Source organism: Scatophagus argus, chromosome 15 (genome assembly GCF_020382885.2).
Source record: "Scatophagus argus isolate fScaArg1 chromosome 15, fScaArg1.pri, whole genome shotgun sequence".
NCBI lineage: Eukaryota > Metazoa > Chordata > Actinopteri > Scatophagidae > Scatophagus > Scatophagus argus.
Window position 1 is genome coordinate 1,709,129 of NC_058507.1, and position 23,995 is coordinate 1,733,123.

A 23,995-nucleotide genomic window follows, 5' to 3' on the forward strand; every position below is an offset into this window, starting at 1 on the left:
AAAAAGCACATGTGATTGTGTGTCTGTGCTCAGTGTGTGTGGGACAAGCTGGACATGTGGCACTCGTGTCTCGCCGCTCTGGAGGTGGACATGCAGGACCTGGAACCAGAGGAGGTGCTAACTCTCACGGAGAGACTCGTGGAGGTGCAGCAGCTCCACTCCCAGCTGGCCAAACAGGCGGAGCAGAGGACCACCCTCATCAGCAAGGTCAGACCCGAGTTCCTCCGTTCACAGCTGAAACGGTCTCATGTCAAATCCTCCTGCTGATGATCCCTCAGTCATAATTACAAGCTTGCTGTTTGTTTGATGTCAAACAACAATTTGTGTTTAATGACATCAGCTTTGTTGCTGCTATGATTATTGAAATCATGACACCCAGAACTGTGTATTTCATTCATGTTTATACAGTAACATCGGATGTTATGTTTTACTCCTATTAGCAGACCATTCTTTGTGAAGGCTTGAGACTGAATACTTTTTGTGTTGGTGGTCAGATTCGTACGTGGCTTCAGCAGCATCAGGAGATGATCAACAGCTCTACCAGCTGGATGGCCGAGGCTCAGTCGTGGCTCGCTGCTCCCTGCACCTACACCACCGCAAAGTGTCTGAGCAGCCATGTTCAGGCCCTGCAGGTTGGTACGCTGAACTGTTGCCTCCCTGTGCCACGCTGCCTCCTCCGATTGCAGCACATGGTCTAACGTGTTATTCAGTTCAGTTTGGTTGAAAAAAATCAAATAGTCCCTGAGGGATCCTTCCTGTCTTGTGCTGCAGACGGTGCTGGATGACTCGGCACAGATCCGGTCCACGCTGCAGGGCTTCAGCTCAGTCCTGAATGAAATGTCGCAGGTTTGCGATGTAACAACTCTGCAGCAGCAACTGGTGGAAGCCGATCGCGAAGTGGCCAGCGTTCAGGACAGCTTCACCGCTCCTCTGTCCCAGCTGGAGCACGCTGCTGCCGTGAGTCTTCCATCTTTGAGCTTTTCAACACAAACTGTATTTCTGTTAGCTTACGTGTCTTTACCGAGATGTCTGCTCGTCATCACTCTGCTCATGTGCTTCTTGGCTTTGTAAATATTGATTGATCTCTTGTTTAGGAGGTGGAAGCCATTGAAAGTGAAGTCAGGCGGATGGAGAACGATGTGGCCGAAATCAAGACCTTGTTAACGTCTCCAGAGTCTTTCCCCAGCCCCAGGGAAGAAAGCCTCAAGGTGAGACGAAGGGATCCGGTCCCCTCTGTCAGGCAGACATAAAGAATTCAAGTTTTTCTGAATGCCCTTCTTCTTGTTTTGTGTCCAGATTGTTGAGCAGAGGATCCAGTCCATGAGGAGGACCATAGCAGAGATCCAGAAGTGTAAACCGGGCCTTTGTCTTCCAGACAAGGCTGAAGAGAGTCTGACTGTCTTTACTGTGGTGGACCAGCTCCAGAATCTGCTGCTGGAACTGGAGAAGGTCAGTCAGTCAGTCAGTCTGTCAGGTTTTTACACTGGAAGTGGCCTTCACTGAACGTTCTGCTTTACTGTTTTTGTAGAAGGTCCCTGCTCTCTTCATCCAGCAGCCCCCGACTCCAAACCAGGCCAAAGCTCCATCGGCCCAGCAGGCCACCTCTCAGCCTCAACTCATAAAATCCACTTCAGTGGAGGCTGAGGTGAGTTATGATCACAGCTTAATGTTTGAATTAACTTTTAACTGAGTTATTAGACAGGGTGGTCTCCAGTGATCATAACAGTAATAGTACATTGGTTAAACAGAATCAAAAACAAAACAGCATAACTCTGCTCTCACCTGTAGTGCTGCTTGTCCGTCTGGATAGTTTTGCTGTGAGCTGCAGACTTCTGCTTGAATATAATGGAACTAGATGACACTCAAAGCGCCAAAAAATACATTTGAGAATCTCAACAGCGGTGTCTCTTTCCAGAAATCATGACCTGGTTACTCAAGATAATCCCCAGAACTTGTTGTGAGCAGTTTCTGCACCGTATCACCATGCAGAAGGAAACATGAATCAACACTCACCTGAGAGGACGCCATCAGTATCTGCATCCCACCCTGTCACGAGCACAAGCCCCTGGTCCATGAGGAGATACACGCTTCCTTCTGCACTTTGATACAAAAGGAGAATAGTTCCTACATGAAACTGCTCACAACGAGGTCTGCACCACAATTTACATCTAGTTCCATTACATTCAAGACAAGGCAGACATCTGTACACCCGACACCTCCAAAGCTCTACGTCTCACACCAGAACTATCCAGATGGGTTAACAGCACTACAGGTAAGAGGAAATATTTGGATGTTGATTTTGGGGTGAACTGTCCCTTTAAATAATGTAAGATTCTATACTGCCAAGATCTTGTGCAGTCAAAGCAAGGCTGAGTGAGTTCAGCGGTGAATGTGCTGTGTGTCAGAAGGACGACGTGGAGCAGGGCCAAATCAGAGTTGCCCACGTTGAAGCAGATGTGCTAAAGCGAACCGGAGCCACGCTGCTGACTGTGCAGCGGTCCTCACCTGAGCAGAGACAGTCCTGGACCCCTGACAGCGCTCAGGTAAGGAAGCCAGAGAGCCTTCATCGTGTGATTGGTACTAACATTCCTGCTTACCCATTCCTCTGTGTGTTTTGTAAAGTTATTTAACATACTGCCAGTGTTGTGTTTCTTAGCTGCATGCTAAACGATAACATTTTTCTGCTGGGAATCAGTATGAGTTTTTACATACTGTTAAAAGTGCAGACAGTGGGACATCAAGCTGAAGTTTGTTTGCTGTGCACTCAGGATCAGAAATTCATTTTAACACCAACCAAAAAGTTTTTTTTCCTCACCTGTGTTTTTAGCACAGAGAGGAAACCACATAGATCAGGATCAATAATGTTTTTCTCCCATTAACTTCATTAAAGACAATGTAGTAGTTGATGAGAAAATGGTAAAACCATTCAAATTTTCTTTCAAAATATTTCCTTAATCTTTATTTAAAAAAAATAAATAAGCCATGATTTCCTTTTCTTTGGTCGTAGCTTAACTTCTAAGATCATCTTTCTGCCCTTACGGCTGAGGAGGTCAAGTAGGGCAGAACTTTCACAAACTGACTTGTGGCAAAGATTGAATCCAATGACGAGTCACTGAGTTTTTTACTACCCGCTCTGACTGCTAAATGTTTGCCCATGGAGATTTCATGGCTGTGTGCTTTGCTCACCCTTAACCAACGGGTGTGATCGAAACACCTGAACTCGACGATCAGTCAGTGCGTCCACTGAATTTTGGCCATGTAGCGCAGCAGCAGCTTGCAGCTCAGTGTCCCAGCTGCACTTTTGAGCGACTCCCCGTGTGACTCTGCACATGAGCGTGTTTCCGTGTCAGCAGCGGGAGCATCAAGACGTGCTCCGGGCTGAAGAGGCCAGGGAGAGTAGAGGGAGTGAGGAGCAGAGAGTGGAGGAAGGTGAAGAAGGTGTTTTATGGTGGCTCTGGGAGGTCTTCCTGGGCATTTATCCAGAGGTAACAAAGATCGAGAGCTGCTGTAGGAAAACCTTTCATCCTTTCATTTCTCTGTCCTACAATCCTTTTAGTCACCTTTTTGTCCTCTCGAAGCTCCTCGTGACCCGAGCTCCTTACAGTGTGGCTTGGAGGTGTTTAGCACACTACCTGCCATGATGAGTTTTAGAGCAAATTACAGGAAAATATTCTTTTAGATTGACAATAACACTGTATATCTGATACCAGATCCAGTGCGATTCAGTTCGGATTGAAAGCGATCAAATTAAGTTCAGACCTTTTCTGAACCGGGTCACTCTGCTGTTCCTCATCTCGTCTACCATCTCCCTACCTCTCATATCAGCTGCTTGTTGCTCCTCATGCTTCCCTTAATCATTGATCCTCAGCGTACATCTTGAATCACTGCAGTTTCCACTTCCATGCTTTCTGCTTCAGCCTTCCTGCACGTCTGATTCTGGAGCTTGTTGTTCCTCTAGGGGGCAGTATTGAACAATGTTTGCAGTTTGGTGCCACAGAGTTCTTACCATCAGTGAACTCAAACATTTAGCATTGTGTTTTTGGTTCTTCATGAACTGAGACTCAGTGTTTGTCATCACTGGCCATAGGAGCCTGCGGTTGTTGTCCCAGAAGAGACTAAAGCTGCCAGTGGACAAAACATTGACTGGACTGGAGGCAATACGCAGGTAACTGTCTAACATCATCATCACTGGTTCAGAAGTTTTAGCTTTTTCAAAAAATTAGGATAAATCTAGTCACATCTGATCCAAAGACCAAAACCAGCAGTGACTTGACCTTAAATTCTTTGCCTAATATATTTTGTTACACGCAGCTTTTGCTACACTCGTTACCATGAAGACATCCTTTATTGTGGCTCAGTCCCACATACAGCTGCACCGCTGTTGAAAACATTTGGTATCAAATCAAATCCACGTCTGAAAAAAGTCTTCAGCAGCTGCACTCTTCACAGTAGACTATCTTTGACCATTTTTTAAAATCTGATGTCTTTATTAGGATGAAATGGGTTTAGGCCACAGACGAGGGAGGACAACAAAAGCGCAGAATATCATCAGCTTTATTTTAAATTAATCTTTTTTTACGTTCTGTGTTGCTTCGAGAGTCTTGTACGTGAATTTTTTATCCCAACATTAGTGAAAATGTTGTTCCTAAATAAAAGCAACAAACGTGCATCACAGATAAATAAGATGTATACAAATTCAAACAACATTGTGGAAAAGGAAGTTAAATTATATGAAAGCTGTGTGACGCACAGAGTTGTAATTATGATTGGTTCTGTGCACCAAGTTATACCAGATATGTACCAGGCAGGGAAGAGCAAGTACTCCTCCTGTGATCAGAATCATTGATCTGAAGTTCAGTTCTGAGGCTTTTTCTGTAAATAGATTTCTAATGAATAATACATGAAGCGATGTTAGATCAACCTCTGTTTTAATCTTAAATTAACGGCTTCCTGTTAGCCCCCTCCTTCCGGATCAAGCACCACCCCTGTCTGGTTTAAGCCCCGCCCATTCCACGTACAAATGCAGATCCTGGTGTACTCACTCATCCTTGCAGACAAAATAACAAAAACATTTCAGTAACTTTATGTGATATCTTTTCATAACTGAGTGCATCAGTAACTGTGTGGTTCCTGATCTGTCACTGTAACCCTGTGGACTGTACGATCAGTGTGTTTAACTGACTCACCTGACTGATCTTCTAACCCTGCTCATGTTTCTTCAGGATGTTGAGGGCCCCACTGACACCACAGCAGCAAGTTCACCTGAAGCTTTGTCAAAACCTCTGGGCACAGTCCGAACTCAGTCCCTGCCCGAGAGCATGGTAAACACAACCTCCAAATTCGACTCCGAAGGCCAGCAGAAATGTGTAGTCTCCTAGATGTAGAACCTGCGTGACTAGACTTTCTCTCTCTTCTTCTTGAGCTTAGCAGTGAACCTCCAGCTTCTTCTAGAGCCATGTACAGAACCCAGAATTTCAAAGGTTCCTCTGAAGGAGCCTTGAAACTCCCTGCTCCTCAAGAACAAACAAATGCGGAGCTTTGTAGAACCACATCTAGAAGGGCAGTTTCTTCTAGAACCTGTGTTAGATCTCTTGACTCTCTCTAGACTTCTTGTAGAGCCAACTGTAGAAGTCTTTTCTAGAATCTGCCCAAATCTGGTTTTTGACCATTCAAAGCCATTCTTTCTGCAACCAAACTCTGAACTCTTCTTCTAGAGCCAAACCTAGAACACTCATTTTCCTCGAGCTGAGTCTGGAGCAGCTGAAGCCCAGACCTCCAGATTCTTCTAGAAAAGTGTCACATTCAACCCTCAGTGCATTTACATGGCAGAGAATTCCAGATGTTCTGAGCTGTTTACATTTTGTTACATTGAAAATTTGAACTCTTTGTCAGTGTTTCTTGCTGCATTATAACAAATAAAACAGAAGATAGGACTGAGTAATTAAATCGTGTGCCAAAGATGTACTTTTCTCCCAAGCTTGTGTGTTTACATGAAGGACTGCTGAGCTCGCACATCCTGCCTGCACAGTGACAAGTGGTCACCACTGAGATGTGCTGCGAGATGACACAGCACATTATTTGCAGTTCTGTGAGAAGTGCTCGGCAGGGTGATGTTTACTATTTTACCAGAAACTGAGAGCAGGCTGGTAGTATTCAGCACGCGGGGTGGGCAGTTTTCAGCTATCTGTAATAAGCTTTTGCATGAACCTTAATTCTGACGGGATGTTTTTATAAAAAAGGCAGAAACAAAGTGTACTCGTAGACATATTTTGTGAACTGTGTTTTATAATGTATCATACGGGGAACGAGGATTTAAAATAGTTTGCCGTCCTGTCATTTGCTATCTGAGCTCATTTGCCAGCAAATCCAGATGTGTTAAAATAAACTCTGCTTTCTTGCTTCCATGCATCTGCCATTTGTATATCCATAAGTTGAACGTGATAATTAACTGGTGTTGTACAGGGCTGATGGGTTAGCTGAGTCATTAGCTCAGTCACTGCCTGGCAGCACAGGAGAGTCCACAGCTCCCTCTGCAACGCAGCTTTTGTACTTCAGAAAATACTCTTTTCTAAGATGGCCATGAAAATGCACTGGTTTGACACGATCACATGACCGAATAACACACTGCTGTTGGCAGGTGAAACCCACGAAACTCCAAACTTTGTTTAGTATTACTTCATTATTAGGACTCAGATAATCTGTTATGCAGGATTTTGATGGCTCACTTGTACTTTCGGACATTCATCAATAAATTCATAAATAAAACTCATGTAGTTGTCATTTTTGGAGAGCCGGGGTTTTCACCTGGTAGCAGCAGTACTGAGATGTCTTAAATTACACGGCATGAGTTGTACTTGTACCTTGTTCCACTCTTTCCATTCTGTCTCCTTATCCAAACAAGAGCACAAATACAAATAAATCCAGATCAGTGATCTACTCCTCCGTCTCTCTTTCTCTGTGTCAGGAGCTCATGAAGGGACAGAGGGGGCTTGCATGGAGGGGGGATGACCCCGAGGGGCTGAAGACACACACAGCACACACACATGCACCTGCAGGCTGCACACAGGCCGAGCACCTAGTCACACTCGCAGAGGAGTCTAGTGAGTCTAGTGCAGCTCCCAGGTCAGAGAGCAGTGAGGTGGACAGCAGTCCGCGGTCAGCTGAGACGTCTCAGAGCTCGGGTCCGACAACATCTGCGGACGTTCTGATGAGACGTGTAGAAACAGCAGCGGCCGCACACGCAGAACGAGCCAAGGCCTCAGAGCCTCCAGCCTCCCCCACCTGCACGTTCAGACTGCAGCCACAAGACCAAACCGAGGGCCTGCGTCCTGCAGCTGCCCTGGTAAGCAAACAAATGAATAGAAACCACGCTCACCCTCGCCCTGGTCACAGCATGACAAGCAAACAAAAGCGCCGTCCTCCTCCTCCTCCTAACCCTCTAACTGTGCAGGAGTGGATGCAGAGTTGGGGTCTGGTTGTGCATAAATAACTCACTTACAGGAGAAGCATCCACCTGTTGGTTGGTGTTATGTTGGAGCTAAAAACAACCTTGCAGTTTGTTGTGCAGGTTGAGTTTACTCACACTCAGCCCTGCTGAAAGCTGAGCTTGTTTCACTTGCATTTACCTTGAATGGATTTTCATCACATTTTGTATTTACATTTTTGAATTTATATTCATGCATAGACCAGGAAGTATCAGGAGGAGACATTTTTAAAAGAAATGAAATTAGGAATTCATAACCTAAAAACTAATTTCTGCTTTTGTTGAATAAATTTTGCCCGTTGGCCTCTTAAATTAATCTTTTGTGCTCATGAATAAGTAAGGTGTTATTCTTGCTGTCATTTCGTTTGCACAGTTTGATATGCAGCCTGGTAACGCTTTCTAAGAAGCCCACATCTGTAATGCGTTACGGGAGCATTCATAGTGTTTATCGGGTATTCATAAAGGTTTCATAAAGCATCATAAACACACATAACACTTTCAGATACACTTTGTCAACAGTCATGAAACATTATAGATGTGACTTACAATGAATTATAGGGTTAAGTGTCTTACGGAGGCTCTTGACTGGTTTTAAACTAGAGGTTGACTCATGGGGCTTATTATGCGTTATGACCACAAGCTGTAAGCGCCCTCGCAGTATAAACAGCAAGTAGGAAAGCTCTGCCCGCACAAACGGAGGGTTCTGTACCCTCACATGAGCCAAAGTCTGGGAACGGTTGAGTCTCAGGACTAATCCTGACATTCAGAGCAGGTTTGTTGACTCTTGGTGTTCACCACCTTTTCAGGCTGCACCAAATGCTCACCAGTTTCCTGACTCAGACGTTCATTCAACCTTTGTTGTGAAATACACTGAGGCAGCGACCGTTTACAATACAGCTACAACAGATGAAAAGAAGTATTACATGCTTAATGAAAGTTTTATTATAGTAGTAAGTATATATATATATATATATATATATAGTAAGGTAATAAAATAGTAAAACTTTAGGCAGGCAAGTCAGGTAAGATAAAACATGATTGAAGTTGAGGCGGAATAACAGATGAGCTGATTGGCAGCTTCAGACAGTGTGAGGAGGCCGTGTTTGTGTTCTGTGTTTACCGCTCGCAGTCTCAGCTCCTCCCCTCAGGCCTCTTTTCTTTCTTTCTCGCTCCTCCTGTGATAAAGAGTCGCTGTCACGGGAGCCCTGCCACCACTCCAGGAAGTGGTTTTCTGCCACAGCTGGGTGGAGCAGAGAGGGAAAGAAAGAGAAAGAGAGATAACCTGGCAGAGTGAAGAGGCTGGAGGCGGTGGTGGTGTGAGAAGCTGAACTACCGGTCAGAGTTAGATCAATATTAGAGCTACAACCTGTTCAGGTGGAGTCTAAAGTTTCATTCAGCTCTCCCCCTCCCCCTCCTCTGTCCTCTCTACCTGTGACCCTGCAGCTCAGAGCTTCACTGTGTTGTGTTTGTGTCCCAGGCCCAGCCAGAGCCAGCTGGGTCCCAGCCTGGGCCCCGTCCCGGTGAAGGTGTCCTTCATGTCTGCCTGGAGAGGGTCGGCCAGCTGGAGCTGTGGCTGCACAAAGCCCAGAGGAGCCTGGTAGCAGCTGCCGGTTCATTAACCATGCAGGACAGCGTGGAACAGCAACTACTCACCTGCCAGGTAAGCTCCGCCCACCAGGGGACTAGGTCACTTCCAGGATTTTCACTTCATATCTGGGTTACATGTAGCTTCAGTCTCGACAATTAGTGTATGTCAGGGTGGAGCAGTTTCTGGTGAAGCACAGACAGAGAAAAACTCTCATGTCCTTTTGTTTCAGTTAATGGAGAATGCATTGAATTCAATGAATGAAAGTGTGGAAACGAAGCGTGCGACACCTCATGTTACTCTCATGTGGGCCAAACGTGAAGAAAGAACCATAGAGATACGAGAGGAGAGCAAGAAGAGCAGTAAACTATCGCTGTGTGCTGTAGGATCAAGATTTATCCCAGTAACAACACTGTCCACATACTTGTGGCCATTTACTGTATCTGCCACCCCCAAGTGGTCAAAGTGTGACAACTAAACTCTGGGAAGGTTCATGAAAAACACCAACACAAACGTTACTCAGTGATAATCAGTCACATCCGGTCAGCTTCAAACTGGCCTTAAACCTTCAGAGTCGTCATCCTGCGTCTGTGGGCTCCAAACAGATACGGACAGTCGAGTCATGTGACTCCACAAACATTTCAAAGTGCACAGTGTCAGACATGACTCATGAATCATTTCCAAATTCCTGCAGCTTATTTCAGATGTTGCGACACCTCGGCTCACCTCAGAAACTACAGGCTGAGGATGTTTTGGCGTCTCAGAGGTTCAAATTTCCCTCCAGTGTCACGAGTGATGTAAGACCTGAAGACACACCTGTGTTCAGGTTGAGTCTGTGTGAGCTCAGTGATCTGTTTGTTTCTGCTGACTGAAGCGACCAGAATGAATGGAACTCATCTACATGTGAATTATTGTGATTCCTTATTAAAATATAATTCATTTATGATTCAAAACAGAAAAGCATAAGGATCTCATTACTGTTTACTGACTTAGCACAGCATTTAAAATGTTTTTTTTGTGTGTGTGTGTCACTTCATTATTTGATCATAATTACACAGTAAGATAGTTAATGATTATTTCAGGTGTACAGTCCAGAGTCCACAGGCGCTGCTGTAAAAAATACCCGAAGGATGTACTTCACTTTGGGGAAGGTGAAAGTAACCCGAATGAACAGCACTTGAGTAAAAGTCTTAAAGTACCTGATATTGAATATACTGATAATACAGTAAAGTATCAGAATAACCAGCTTCTCTACGTGATCGTGTCACCAAAGCCCAGGTGGCTCCTCCAGACTCTCAGGTGAGTCTCACTGAGCAGATTTCATTCGGGGTCACCTGCTCTGACTTTCTCACCCCTGAGGTTTGCTTTCAGCTCAGACTGCTGGACAAAGTGAACGAAAGATCAAACAGAACTCAAACTCAGCCGAGACCTCCGTGACGACCGAACAGGCAGCGGCGACAGCGGCGACCGCGGTGACCGCAGCGACCGCACTGCAGCTGGCGGTTCAGTCGCTGCTGTAACCGTTTCCAAAGGAGTCCTGCCCTCACAGGCTTCGTCACTGTGTCCTCTTTCAGAGCTTTGGGAGGTATTTTCCTCCCAGGGTTCACTCCCCGCTCACCCTGAGAGCGTAACATGAGCCTCCATTAAAGTTTCAGAGGTTAAACACGTCCCACACATTCAAAAGAAGCTCTGCAGGCAAACAAACAGCAGCTGATGAGACGCCTTTCAGTGACCCACATCTGTCTTAAACATGACGAAACTTTGTGCTGACCTCAGGTCTGTTCACACCCAGACTGGAACTCCCTGAGTGTTCCCCATCAATGGATTAGTTTGCCAAGCATTTTGATAATCAATTAATCATTTTGAGTCATTTTATTAAAGAAAAGGATGTCCAGACTTCACGATTTCAGCTTCTGAAAAGTGAATCTTTTCCAGTCAGAAAAGATTCTTGTTCAACATTTTCACATTTTCTGACGTTTTATGGGCCAAACAACCAATCAGTTTGTCAAGAAAATGACTGTCAGATCCACTGAGAATCAGATGTGAGTCGCAGTACGTCACAGCTGTTCTGTTCAGGACCTGAGTGGTTAACAGGGCGGTTCCACTGTGTGCAGGAGATGTTCGTGGAGATCGAGCAGAAGGTCGCCGGCCTGTCGGCGCTCGGCCTGCCCGCTGAGCAGCAGCACGGCGACCTGCGAGCTCTGGGATCCCAGCAGGAAGAGGCTGAGCTGCTCTCCTCCAAACTGGAGCTCCTGAAGGCCAACCTGGTCCACTTCCAGCAGCTGCTACAGGACCGACAGGAGGAGGAGCGAAGCATCGCGCAGGAGCAGGTGAGATGAAGGATTAAACACAAGCTGCAGCGAGAAGGTCGAAAGCTTTGGACTTAATGAGTCCGAATGAGCAGAAGGTCAGCAGAGTCCATCAAACTGTTTGAAATGCTTCTTTGTTTTTGTTTCTCATTATTCTTATTATTACACAGAAAGTGTAACTTTATTTCCAGAAAGTTTGTCATCGTGATGACGAACAGGAAATGAGCTTCCGTGATTCTAGCGCTCGTTTCGCTGTTCTTCAGTTTGCAGTGTGAAAAGCTGTTGACTGCAGGCCGGCTGGTTATCATTGATGTGCTCTCATTAGTGGTTTTCCACTCAGTGTGGCAGCAGGTCTGTTTAGTTTCATACCTGCAGGCGGTTTTTTAGGCTGTTTAGGCGAGTCACGAGTCTAAAACAAGTCTGAGTCAGGTCTGAGACCCGAGTCCTGCCTGAGAGACGAGTCTCACAAGTAAAACTCACTTTTACAGGCTCACTTTGATGTCATCTTTTTATTGCTCTTATTGTTTTTATTTGTGTTTATTTATACTGACATTTTGTGTCTTCTGTGTTCTTCTGTCTCTCTGCTGAGCGTCCTGCTTCTGGTTCGTCAGTTGAAGTAAACTCTGCTTTTAAAGGGGCTCTTTAGGATCGAGTCCATCAGACATCTGCAGGCTGCTGATCAGGACGCTGACTGATACTCAGTCTGCCATTAATGATTAGTGTCGTTGTCTATAAAATGTTTAAAAAGTGTGAAAAATGCTCATCACAATTTCGCAGATCGCAAAGTGACGTCTTCGGATTGTCCATCCAGCAGTCCAAAACCCAAAGACTCCTCGTTTACTGTCTTAAATGACAGAGAAAAGCAGCAGATCCTGACGTTTAAAAAGCTGGAACCAGCAGATGTTTGACATTTTAGCTTTGAAATGACCGAAATGATTGATCAATTATCAATATAGCTGACCACTAATTTTCTCATTATGCAGAGCCAATCCCAGGTAACTACGGTTCAGGGTTCGCTCTGGACTGGTCACCAGTCAGTCACAGGGCTCTGGTTATACACTGAGGATGAAATAGATGATGATGATGATGATGATGAGAAGTATTGCAACGAAGTTACACCTTTGATTGTCGCGTCTCTCCACACGTGTCTCCTCAGAAGTCGGTACCTCAGCCTGAGCGCCACCTGGTGTCCACGCTGAAGCGCAGCAGCAGCGTTCAGGAGATCTTCTCCTCCCCGAGAAACAAGCTGCTCAGACAGAGCAGCCTGCAGCAGCAGAAGGTACTGGACCCCCCTGAGTCACAGTCGCTGTGAGAGTCGCTGTGAGACTCGCTTTGAGACTCACGGTGAGACTCGCTGTGAGACTCACTGTGAGACTCGCTGTGAGACTCACAGTGAGAGTCACTTTGAGACTCACAGTGAGACTCGCTGTGAGACTCGCTGTGAGAGTCACTGTGAGACTCACAGTGAGAGTCGCTTTGAGAGTCACTGTGAGAGTCACTGTGAGAGTCACTTTGAGACTCACAGTGAGAGTCACTGTGAGACTCGCTGTGAGACTCGCTGTGAGAGTCACTTTGAGACTCACAGTGAGAGTCACTGTGAGACTCGCTGTGAGACTCGCTGTGAGAGTCACTTTGAGACTCACAGTGAGCGTCACTGTGAGACTCGCTGTGAGAGTCACAGTGAGCGTCACTGTGACGCTCTGGCAGGCCATCCTGAGGCTGTCAAAGCCTCCACTGAAGCCAGAACGCTGCAGTATTTTAACACCAGAGATATCAGACATTAAGTCTGTCCTTCACAGGTGGGACACGTGACTGCTGCCGCTTCCCTTTTCATCGTATTATTTATTGATTCATTTATTTTTGTTTACTCTGGGATTCAAAGCAGCAACTGAATACAAATCAGAAACATTAAAGAGTCAGCGCAGAAAAATCTTTCTAAAATGTCCTAATTAAATCTGCTGTGTTACTGCTGTTCCTCACTACTGCATGTTAGACTGGGTCTACCTACCTTATTATTAAAGTTGTGCATTTACAAGAAAAATCTCAGACATTTAGGAGAAAAAATGTTCTCTGAGATTAGAAACACAAAGTTACGTGACAAGAAAACCTCATGACTTTCATGTTGGAAAGTCAATCTCCATAATTATTTGTTTAATTCTTTACGGTCACAGCAGATCTGAGGTTTTAGGAAAGTGTCATGGAGGACGTGTTGTGTGTGTTTACCTGAATGCTTTGTTGTTGTTGTTGTCGTCGTCGTCGTGCAGGAGCTGGAGCAGCAGCTGACTGAGCAGAGAGGACTGACTCAGGCCATCGCCAGGCAGGGCAGCAGAGCTCGACTCCTCAGCCGGGAGCCGTCGCCGTGGTAACACGTCCCGTCGCTGCTCTGCTCTTTTAGTACATGAGACGTTTCGAGGAATGGGCTGTCTAACATTTCATTTCAGTTTGCCTTTTTTAATTTTATTTATTTTCCCTACACCACAATCAGTCTTTTAAAGAAATCTCATTGTGAGTATAAGGTAAATAAAACAAAACAATCTAACTCATTTTAACTTCTCAAATTGTTTGATTTTTCCAGTCAGTACCTTTAGGTTTTAGATTAAATGACCAGACTGAGAAAGAAAGAAAGAAAGAAAGAAGAGAGAAGAAAGCAGGTGAATGGAAGTGTTAATTTTCAGCCTTTTCTCTCCCTGCAGCTCGCCTCCTGCTGAGCCCGATGTGGACGAGGACTCGGCTCTGAAGACGTGGGGTCGCCTTCACAGCCGGCTGCTGAGTTTGGAGGAGAGCTGGCTGCTTCCTCCCTCTGAGGTAAGGCCTTCATCATGAGGGCTGAAGTGCTTGATTATCACTTTTCAAGCAGGAAAAAGAAAAGAAAAATCTGTGTTCTCGCCATGCTTGATTATCACCTCCTTTGAGCTGAGCACACTTTGTTGTGTCTTTGGTGTTATGGGGACTCCTGCAGGGCTTGATGAAAGTCGGGTGTGTGACTGACTTCTGATGTTTCTCTCTCTCTGTCTTTCTGTCTCCTTGTCTGTCTCTCTCTCGCTCTCTGAAGGTGACAGACTCATCTGTGAGGCGTAGTGATGGAACAGCAGGACGTGTGATTGGCACACAAACCCTAAAAGAGCTCCAAAGCCACATCATCCAGCTGAGAGAGCTGCTGAATCAGGTGCACACAGCCAACTCCATCACGGCTTCGTTAGAGAAAACGTATGTTGTGGCCAGAGGTTCCCAAGCTGCGGGTCGGGACCCCTCAAGAGGCCATCAGATAAATCTGATTATGTTAAACTTTCCTTTGGTGCTGTTCATGAGAGCTGATGAAAAGAGAAGGTGTCAGTTTGGTATGAGGTGAGGTGATCTCTGTGTCCTCCACCTTAGTGCTACCACCTGGAACCACAGGTGTCCCTGAATCCTGTAGAACTGAAAACTTAAGAGTTATTACTTCACAAACTGGTTTTCTCTCCCTTCAGTAGCTTTCAGATTAAACCGTGCAATCTGTAAACATTCATATGTTTTAACAACATGGGTGTGTTGCTGTGTTTAAATTCAGATTTCGCCTCTCGGTCAGACTCGACCTCAGATACCAATGAAAGCAGGAGAGCCTGAAAACAAAAGAAAGCCCGAGTCCGTCTTTCGTAGCTCAGATTTCAAACCACAATCCGCTCAAGTCCAACCCAAACTGAAGTGAACTGGGAGGAATCCTCAGCATGTTCACCACAGGGAAGACAGTTTGACATCACACATAACAAAAAAGAGCAGGAACCAACAAACAAAGAGAGATGTTTTTTCACAACAGCAGAAAAAACATTTCCATCTGACTAAATGCTTCCATCGTGCGAATTTGTCTTCTGTCTAAACTTCCTACGTGTTTTTAGTAATAGTCTGACTAACCTGTCTGTCCCCAGGCCTCCTCTGTGGACGGCTCCCATCAGACGCTGGAGCAGGGTTTGTTTCATGTGCTGCACGGAGCGTCCCTGTCCCTGTCCTCCATCTTCCACCTGCTGCACCCGCCTGCTGGGGGGACACACGAAGAGGACGCCCAGCTGAGGCTGCTGCAGCTGCAGGTGGGGCTCATCACAGCAAACAAATTCTCTCTACGCTTCTAACTTGTTTCATGAGTTCAGTGGAATTCATTTGAATGGTACGTGGGTTCCTTGTCAGAGTCTGTCTGCAGAGCTGGCTACGCTTGGCAGCGAGCTGGGCTCCCAGGGGTCGAAGGTCAGCCGCGTCCTGCGCTCAGAGCGTGGACAGCAGTGTGTGGACGACGTGTGTCGAGTCCTTCCTGTGGTCCAGGCTGCACTGAGCAGCGGAGAGAAGCAGCTCAGAAACCTGCAGGAGGAGAAGGCAAAGCAGCAGGTCAGATTTCACCTCAGACTGTTTCTAATGCAAGACAACACCAGACAACTTTATTTGTATAGCCCACTTTTACAAACAGCTTGTCTCAGAGGGCTTTACATAACAGGAGAAGAGAAGAGAGAGGAGAGGACAGGACAGGAGAGGACAGGACAGGACAGGACAGGAGAGGACAGGAGAGGAGAGGTGAGGAGAGGACAGGAGAGGAGAGGAGAGGTGAGGAGAGGAGAGGAGAGAAGAGAGAGATGAGAGGAGAGGACAGGAGAGGTGAGGAGATGAGAGGAGAGGACAGGAGAGGTGAGGAGAGGAGAGGAGAGAAGGAGGCTCCTTGTATCCTGATGAGTCCCCCAGCAGTTGAGGCTTAAGGTATAAAATGGTTCAGTCACCTGAGCAGCCCTGACTATAAGCTCTATGACAGAGGAATGTTTTTAGCCTGGACCTAAAGGTGGAGAGAGTGTCTGCCTCTCTGACCCGTGGAGAGAGTTGGTTCCACAGTTGGTTCCACAGTGGTGGAGCCCGGTAGCTGAAGGTTCTACCCCCCAGTCTGTTTTCAGAGATCAGGAACAGAAGCACACTGAGCCGCCCTGCAGTGTTCACATCCGTCAATATTTAATCCGGTTTTTACGTCAGTTTACACAGTAACTCACCTTCTACCCACCTTATCTAGCATGTTTATAACAAGTAGAATTGTAAACCTGTTTGAATGCAGTCTGAAAATAAAAACAAACTCTTCCTGTCAATGCAAAACTTGTCGTTTGCGTGCACTTTAAAGAACCGGTGTTGTCCATTTAACCAACAGATACAACTAAATGAGTTGCATGCAGCCTTCACCTCTAACCAGCCGACTGTTCACCAAACACTTAATGAACTCAGTGGAATCCCGGGCCTTAACCGACAGCTGCAGGTACTGTTTCCACACACACGTTTCACTTTAACAACAGGCTCGTTGCTGTCTGACAGTTTCATCAGTCTGAAAAAATCATCTCCAACTGTATTCATACTGAGGGATGAGGCAACACCCTGCTGTGACCCCTGCTGATTTTAGTCCAGCATTTATCTTTGTGTTGTAACTGAAGGTAACAGTGTACAGTTCTGTAGAGGAACAGGATGTAGCTTCATCCAGCTGGCTTGTGACACATTAAGGACAAAAACACCTGGAAGAATATTCACACAAGTAAACGTGTTTAGATGTGTGTTTCAACAAGTTTAGTCATGAAGTTTTGCGTGTACGTGTGTTTATTTTCCAGGCTGCGGTTCAGATGCAGGAGACTCTGCAGCAGCAGGTGGAGCAGGTGAGCTCCGTGCTGGAGGAGGCCGACCAACACCACCTGCCTGCCTCTCTCATCCTCCAGGCCACGCAGCTGCAGGTGCACATCTGGGTGACGCGTACAGGAGTTCAGCCATGTGTTTAAAGTCTGCTTTTTGTGATAATCCAGTTACGGCAAACATGTTTAAATCCCTTCACATGCAGAGTCAGCTGGATGGTGCTCTGGGTGGTGTTCGCTCCCACACTGCCGAGCTGAAGAGCAGGGTGGAGCTGCAGCAGCTGTACGAGCGGCTGGTCCACAGCCTGGAGGAGCTGCTCGATGTGGGCTCTAAACGCCTCGAGCAGGGGCCTGACGCAGAGCTGCACAGCAGGGCTCAACTCCTGCAGCAGCACCGCAGTCATACGGTCAGAGGAAATACAGCCCACAGGACTCCAGGATTTCACAATAAAAGCCTAAAAATCTAATCGTTAACATTTCTGTTGTCAGAAGTTCTTCCAGTTCTTGGACCATCATTCAAGGATCCTGGAGTACTTGACCCAGAGAGTCCCAGAGAGCGCCCCCCAGAGGTGGGAGGGTATAGTGAAGGGCCTGCTGGGTGAGGTCGCCCAGCTGCAGCAGCTCAGACTGGAGAAAGGAACCAGGATGCAGGAAACATTACAGGTAGCGCATAGAAAGCACTTTATTTATTTACAGAGTAAGTGACAATTAAATAAAGCAATAAAACATAAAAGTCGTATAACCAGAGAGCCACCAGCTGAAGAATATTGTAATTGTTTCTTCAGAGACACAAATTTAGAATTGCACAATCATATGTCACCAACCAGGACTTGGATTTTGTTTAGTTTAACGCAGATATTCATGTTCCTCAGAGGATGAACGAGAACGATCGTGACCTGTCATGTAGCTCCATCACCGAGTCTAAATGAAAAGCCTATGAAGTTCCCATCAGCGTCAGGTGTAGTGCTGATTAGCAGATGTTAGCATTTCTTAACCTGCCTAACATCAGCATGTTAGCATTGTTACTGTGAGCATGTTAGCAGACACGTCAGGCTGTTTGTTTTGTTACTGGAACATCTGGAACCGGACGGGAATAAGAAAGTAAAATATCCAGCATCAGCACTGAAAAACAGCAGCGAAGAGCAATCTGTTCACTTAAGTCCAACCAAATTCGTTCTGAACTTTTTGAGATATTTTGCAAACACATATTAAAGATCTAACAGGTGAAGTTAAAAAAGATCAAAGCCAACAGGAGCGAGAAAAATCACTGAAAAACATTCAAAAGACTGATTTTTCTGTTCTGATTGTCACCATTTCTCCATCTGTCTCAGATGTGGACGCAGTGGGAGGAGGACAGCACCTGGTCAGACTCCCTGCTGACGGGCATTGAGACTTCATTTCCCAAGATGCACGAGGGGGGTGATTCTGAGGAGCAGATATCAGAGAAGATCTCAGTCTACCAGGTAATTCTTGTTAATACATGTGCTCTCTCTGGCTATCAGGGGATAATACTGGTTTGCTGAGGGACCAGAGGACAGAGAGCGCATTTTGCAATGTTCCATTCTGCTCATTTGGAGACTATTGGACACGCTCTCCACGCTGTACTTTGTGCATGGCACTCAAAACCTAATTGGCTCAATTAAATACAAGCGAATGGGTTGTTTTCTGTAGGAGCACATGATGTTCTTTGGCTTTGATGTGAGTTATTAGCCAAGCGGAGACCTCCAACTAGAATTCATTTTGGTTCATATTCCCTGTTGCTCTGCTGTGGGACTGGAAATGTGTCTCTTATTTATCTGAAATAGGCTGTGAAGAAGGGGACATGGAGGGACGGAGGCTCTTACAGCAGCCATTTTAAGACACCTCAGCCTCAGCTTGACACGTTCAGTTTTACATTTCCAGGCTCAACATCCATGTAGTTTATCAAGTTTGGCTGCACTTTGAGTTTAATGCTAATATGCTAATGTCCAGGCTAATATCCTCAGAGCATTAGATTTCGTTTGCAAACATTCCCATGAGTTTCCTGGCCAGGCAGAACAAAAGGACAGGCGACATGTGGACCAACCACATCAATGGGCTGCCAGACCCATCAACATCCTGGTGGGGGTATATTTGAAGTTTGGACAGAGGCAGGACAGCTGTATCCCCCTGCTTCCTGTATTTATGCTAAGCTAGGCTAAGCTAAACTAAGTTACACATGACGGCTGGAGCCACCACGATGGCTCAGGAACCTGCTTTATATTTTATATTTTGCAGTTTTCTCAGCATGTGCTGTTGTGGAATAAAGTTTTGTGATTCTGACAGGAAGTGCGTGCCGCACTGGAGGGAAACCAGGCTCGGTTTAGCCGGATGCTGGAGGCGGGGCTCTGGCTGCAAAAGGCGGGTTGTAGAGAAGTGGGCGTGTCCACCAGAGAGCTGGAAGCACGCTGGAGAGCCCTGCACAGGAAGGCGGAGCACAAACACACCGCAGAGCACAGGAAGTGGAAGCTGAAGAGCGGGTGAGAGATGAGAGTGAACTTCCTGCCTGCAAGATTACAACTTGTCCTTGGTTTAAACAAAAGAAGTTTTGTTTTCATTAAGTATTAAATGCATCAAGTATTTTTTGAAAGCTTAGATTTCACTCTTTACTTTCACTGAATGTTGTGAAATTTCTCCCCAAATTATTGACTGGTGGAAATTTTTCTTTCTTTAACAATGGTATAGTTTTCAAGTGTGTCATCAATACATCAAACATAATAAAATAGCAAATAGTAATAGCAAAAAAAGGCACCTGACAAGATTGTTGAATTTTAAAAAGTATATTTATATACTGTATAAGAAAATTTGCTTTAAATAAAACTTATTCAGATGACACAGTAGATTGGATTTGTTAATCAAACTGTGCCGTTTTCCACCAATCAACAGGTTTCTTCGTGACTTCGCTGTACTGGCTGACTGGATGGGCGGGGCCAGAGAGCAGACGGACACCTGGAGTCAACGGTCCGCCTCAGAGGGGATGGATGCTGAACAGAGACGGGAACTTTACCTCCAGTGTGTGGTGAGTTCTCACCTGAGAAGAGAAAGAATCCAAACCTGCACAAATACATCCAAATGTGAGACTTTATCAAACATGTTCCCTTCATAAATGACTAAATTTGCTCTTCCTGAAGTTTTTGTGTTTATTTATTGCATTTTGCAGTAAATAATGTCGTCTTTCACACAGCGGTGACAGAGACAGAGTCCTCAAGTCTCTCCACACACACTTTAACAGAATTAGAGCGAGTTTGGAGGTCACATCTGAAGTGGTGTGCAGTCGTTCACGCTGCAGGTTGAAATGCTTTAGGGCCCATCTGCTGTAACTGAGCTCTAACTTGTTTCAAAACCTGAGTTGTATGAGCTGAGAATGTCAGAGTCAGCCATGATGATCAGCCACGCCCCCACAGACCAGCTGTGTCGTGGTCGGTGGTGTGATTGTGAGGAACAGAATATAACAAAGCGGATCTGTTTCAGGCTTTGACCAAAGAGCTTGAGGCCAAATCTGGACTGAAGGTTGCTGTAATCGATGCTGGAACTCAGCTGGTCCAGCTGAGGGAAGCAGAGGGAGACTCAGACAGAAATCCAGAGGACAGAGAGACCTCATTGTCTCAGACTTCAGACCCAGATGTCTGCTCCATCCACTCCCGGCTCAGACAGGTGGAGCTGGACTGGTCCAGTCTGCTGGCTGATGTTCCCGTTGTCCAGCAAGCTCTGCATCAGGTGAGCAGATCCCACGTGTACTTTGTGAAGTTCGGTAAATATGAATATGAAACAAGACAGTGGTGCATCTGGAAGAGCAGGGGACTGTGGTCCAGAAGACTGGGGTTCAAAATCCTGTCTGTGTGAGCTCCAGGCTGGTTTTAATTTTATTTTTTGTAATTTCCCAGTAATAAACAAATAAGGATTATCTTATCTTATCTCTTATCTGGATGCCATGTGCTGCAGGTTAAGAAACCAACCATGAACTGCAGCAGCCCAAACAGAGTTGCTAAAATCTTCAAGTGGTCAAAGTTCTGCAAATTGAACGGGATCACAGACATCCAGTCCTGGTCTCTCCACTGACCACAGTAGCACGAGGATTGAAGGTCTTTGTCCTGACGTGTTTCTAAATGTTACATACATGTGCAGGACAGAGCAGAGTTTGGTGTTTCAAACCCCACACTTTAGTCTTCCTGTCACTAATTAGTTTTAAACATCCCCACTGTGCAGCACAATGCCATCCGGAGGACTCTTGTCACCCTTATTGGTGTGAAACCATTCTCCCCTCCATCTCTCTCTCCATCTGTCTGGAGCTCCTCTTTCTTCTGTTCTCTGCTCGCCTCCCCCCTGCTTCCCTCTTTGTTCCAGTCTTGTCCCTCCTCGTTCTGTCCCGTCTCTCCAGCTTCCTCTCAGCTCTCTTCCCATCCCTCATCCCCTCTCATCTCCTCTTCTATTTTCTGTCCCTCTCATCCCTCATCCTCAGTCCTCTTTTTTACCCTCAGTTTTGAATCTTATTTTAAATTAATGCATTTTATCATCAACTAAAGATGCAACATAAATTAAAGACAGCACAAAAATCACATACGCAGTGTATGTCATGTTCAAGTTAAATATCTTAATCTTTGATCAATATGTGAGTCCTGGTAGCCTGAGATGATTGCAGGCTCAGACAAAACAAACAATAATTTAAAATCAGATACTTGCTTCATTTACAGCCTGATCACATGATTTAAAGCTTCAGCCCTGAGGCTCTCAGGCCGCCAGCAGAGACATTATTAGACTGGAGTCATACTTTCCAGCAGGGATTAGATTAGTTTAGTCTGCTGTTTACAGAAGCCCTGAGGGGCAAGTGAAACAAAACAATTCTGGTTTAAATAGTTTTCTAACCTGTGTTTAAGAATTGAAAAATATTTTTATAGGCTGATGGCATCGACTAAAAATACATTTCAACTCAAGTCAAAGGTTGAAGCACTGAACTGAATACAGCAGAGTCACCAGATTCATTTGTGGGAGTAACGTGTCGGCTTGTGTCCTCAGCGGTGGTTGGAGACGCTGACCCAGCAGGGGGCGCTGCTGGAGCTGCAGGCCTGGCTGGAAGCTGCTGGGTCCCGGCTGGAGGAACAACGCAGCAGAATCAACCAAACCTCCTCCTCCAACACCGATCTGAGTCAGCTCCTCAGACACTGCAAGGTAGAAAAAGACTGAATGACGGGCTACCAAAACTGTCCTTGCACATCTGGATTCCTTCAGTATTTCCTGCCAGCGTTGGGAGGTTTCAAAGCATCAGTCTGTAAAGTGCAGCCTTCAGGTCCTGGTACAGGTTTGTCTGTTGTGCATGTGGTTGACTGACTCTTTCTTCATCCATCTTCCTCAGGAGTGTGGGACAGAAATGTTGGCCCATCAGGCCACTCTGGACTACGTGAACCAGCTGTTGGAGACGTGCAGTACTGAGGACGGCCAGAGGGCGCGCTATAAACACAACCAGTTTGCCGAGGAGCAGGGTCGTCTCAACCACCAGTGGCTCAGTTTGCAGGAAACCCTCAACTCTCAGGTCAGCTCAGACTTTTCGCCAAACAGTCGCCCTTCGACCACATCACGTGGTCTTCGTGAGCAGCGGCTCAGCGACTATTCGCTGTAGCTGCCGGACTCTGCACTGTGTGGGGATGATGAGCGGGAAGCCTGTTTATCTACCGGCAGACTTGCTTAGAAAGTTTGTTGTTCTGTCGTTGGAACACTTCAGGGTCAGTCAGTCAACTGAAACACATTTACAGTAAAAATGAAGTCTCAGTGATGGAACGTAGCTAAGCACAATTTACTCAAGGTAAAGCTATAGTTACCTTTTTCTGCTTTGCTATACTTCCTCTCCACTGCATTGTGGAGGATAACATTGTACTACAGTCCACTACATTTATTTGATAATGATAATGAGAGAAATGCTGAAAATAAGACAGATAATCCGTCTTTCTCTGGTTTTCAAACTGCCTGTGGTCTTTACTTGCTCCCTCCAACAGAGGGCGCACTGGAGCCAATAAAGCTACACAAATAAACTGATAACAAGTAATGGCGCTTATGGCAAGCAGCATCACATACTGTACAAACTCTGTTACACTTGTGTCTTTGTGTGTCGTTATGACTTGTGTCGTTATGGTTTGTTCTGCTGTCTTTATGTCAGCAAAGCAAGCCATAACTTTTCATGTTTAATTTTTTTTTTAAATATCATGTAGAAGCCTTGTATAGTTTCACAAGTAAAAAAAATCAGATTCAGATTCAGATTACTTGAGTGGAAGAACATACAGCATCCTTTTAGCTAAAGATTTGAGCTTTAGCTCCTTAAAACACAACACATGAGTAGTTGATGAATAAATACAAATTCAAATACAAATTCCTGAGATCGTGACACCTTTGCCTCCTGCAGTCACTGTGGGCTCATATGTCTGAGAAATTTCAACACCTTTGCCTTTTCACCACCAAATTTAATGTAGTTTTTAGGTTCATGATAAAATATCAGTCTTCACTGAGCAGTAAAGCTCAACAAGAGCTTTCTGTCTGTCTGACCTGCTGTTGGTGTTTGTGGCGCTCAGGTCCAAGAGGTGGAGCAGGAGCTGAGGAGCAGAGCGGAGCGGGAAGTCCGTCTGCAGCAGATCAGCAGCTGGATCACAAATCAGAACCTCTGGATGGACTCGGCTCAGACGCCCAGCAGCCGGACGGAGCTGCAAAGGAGCATCAGCACCTGCCAGGTCAGAGGTCACATCGGGGCCACAGTCAGCAGGATCCCGTTTAAAGCCAAGTGTCGTTATTACAACCTGCTGCTCTAATGCTTTCATGTCAGGATGTGGAGGAGAAGATCAGACAGAAGGCTGTGGCCCTTCAGGAGCTGAGGGACAGAGGAGGCAGCAGCAGCGACTTCACCTCTCAGACAGACGAGTCCCTTCAGGACTGTGCAGCCCTCAGCCGACAGGTGAGTCACAGTGTGGAAGGCCAGTGATTTGTCATTCTGAACAAAGTTAGT

At 45.9% G+C, this 23,995-nt stretch overlaps 1 protein-coding gene across 9 annotated transcripts in view; it reads left to right on the plus strand.

Annotated features, from left to right (window-relative positions):
- Nucleotides 1-23,995, plus strand: part of syne2b (spectrin repeat containing, nuclear envelope 2b) — an 87,679-nt gene that overhangs the window by 31,154 nt on the left and 32,530 nt on the right. For 5 of the 9 annotated variants that reach the window (XM_046413728.1, XM_046413732.1, XM_046413735.1 and 2 more), the window contains 31 exons: nt 34-207; nt 495-632; nt 772-957; nt 1,095-1,208; nt 1,297-1,449; nt 1,529-1,645; nt 2,406-2,543; nt 3,351-3,485; nt 4,088-4,165; nt 5,223-5,321; nt 6,965-7,342; nt 8,961-9,143; nt 11,183-11,398; nt 12,534-12,656; nt 13,642-13,739; nt 14,071-14,182; nt 14,430-14,543; nt 15,280-15,438; nt 15,536-15,730; nt 16,527-16,631; nt 16,975-17,094; nt 17,199-17,399; nt 17,482-17,655; nt 18,324-18,455; nt 19,297-19,490; nt 19,897-20,029; nt 20,482-20,727; nt 22,024-22,176; nt 22,361-22,537; nt 23,568-23,723; nt 23,816-23,944. In XM_046413728.1, coding sequence (XP_046269684.1) covers nt 34-207; nt 495-632; nt 772-957; nt 1,095-1,208; nt 1,297-1,449; nt 1,529-1,645; nt 2,406-2,543; nt 3,351-3,485; nt 4,088-4,165; nt 5,223-5,321; nt 6,965-7,342; nt 8,961-9,143; nt 11,183-11,398; nt 12,534-12,656; nt 13,642-13,739; nt 14,071-14,182; nt 14,430-14,543; nt 15,280-15,438; nt 15,536-15,730; nt 16,527-16,631; nt 16,975-17,094; nt 17,199-17,399; nt 17,482-17,655; nt 18,324-18,455; nt 19,297-19,490; nt 19,897-20,029; nt 20,482-20,727; nt 22,024-22,176; nt 22,361-22,537; nt 23,568-23,723; nt 23,816-23,944 — 4,830 coding nt within the window. The remainder of the gene's footprint in view (nt 1-33; nt 208-494; nt 633-771; nt 958-1,094; nt 1,209-1,296; nt 1,450-1,528; nt 1,646-2,405; nt 2,544-3,350; nt 3,486-4,087; nt 4,166-5,222; nt 5,322-6,964; nt 7,343-8,960; nt 9,144-11,182; nt 11,399-12,533; nt 12,657-13,641; nt 13,740-14,070; nt 14,183-14,429; nt 14,544-15,279; nt 15,439-15,535; nt 15,731-16,526; nt 16,632-16,974; nt 17,095-17,198; nt 17,400-17,481; nt 17,656-18,323; nt 18,456-19,296; nt 19,491-19,896; nt 20,030-20,481; nt 20,728-22,023; nt 22,177-22,360; nt 22,538-23,567; nt 23,724-23,815; nt 23,945-23,995) is intronic. The other 4 variants (XM_046413729.1, XM_046413730.1, XM_046413733.1 and 1 more) reach the window with 4 other exon arrangements.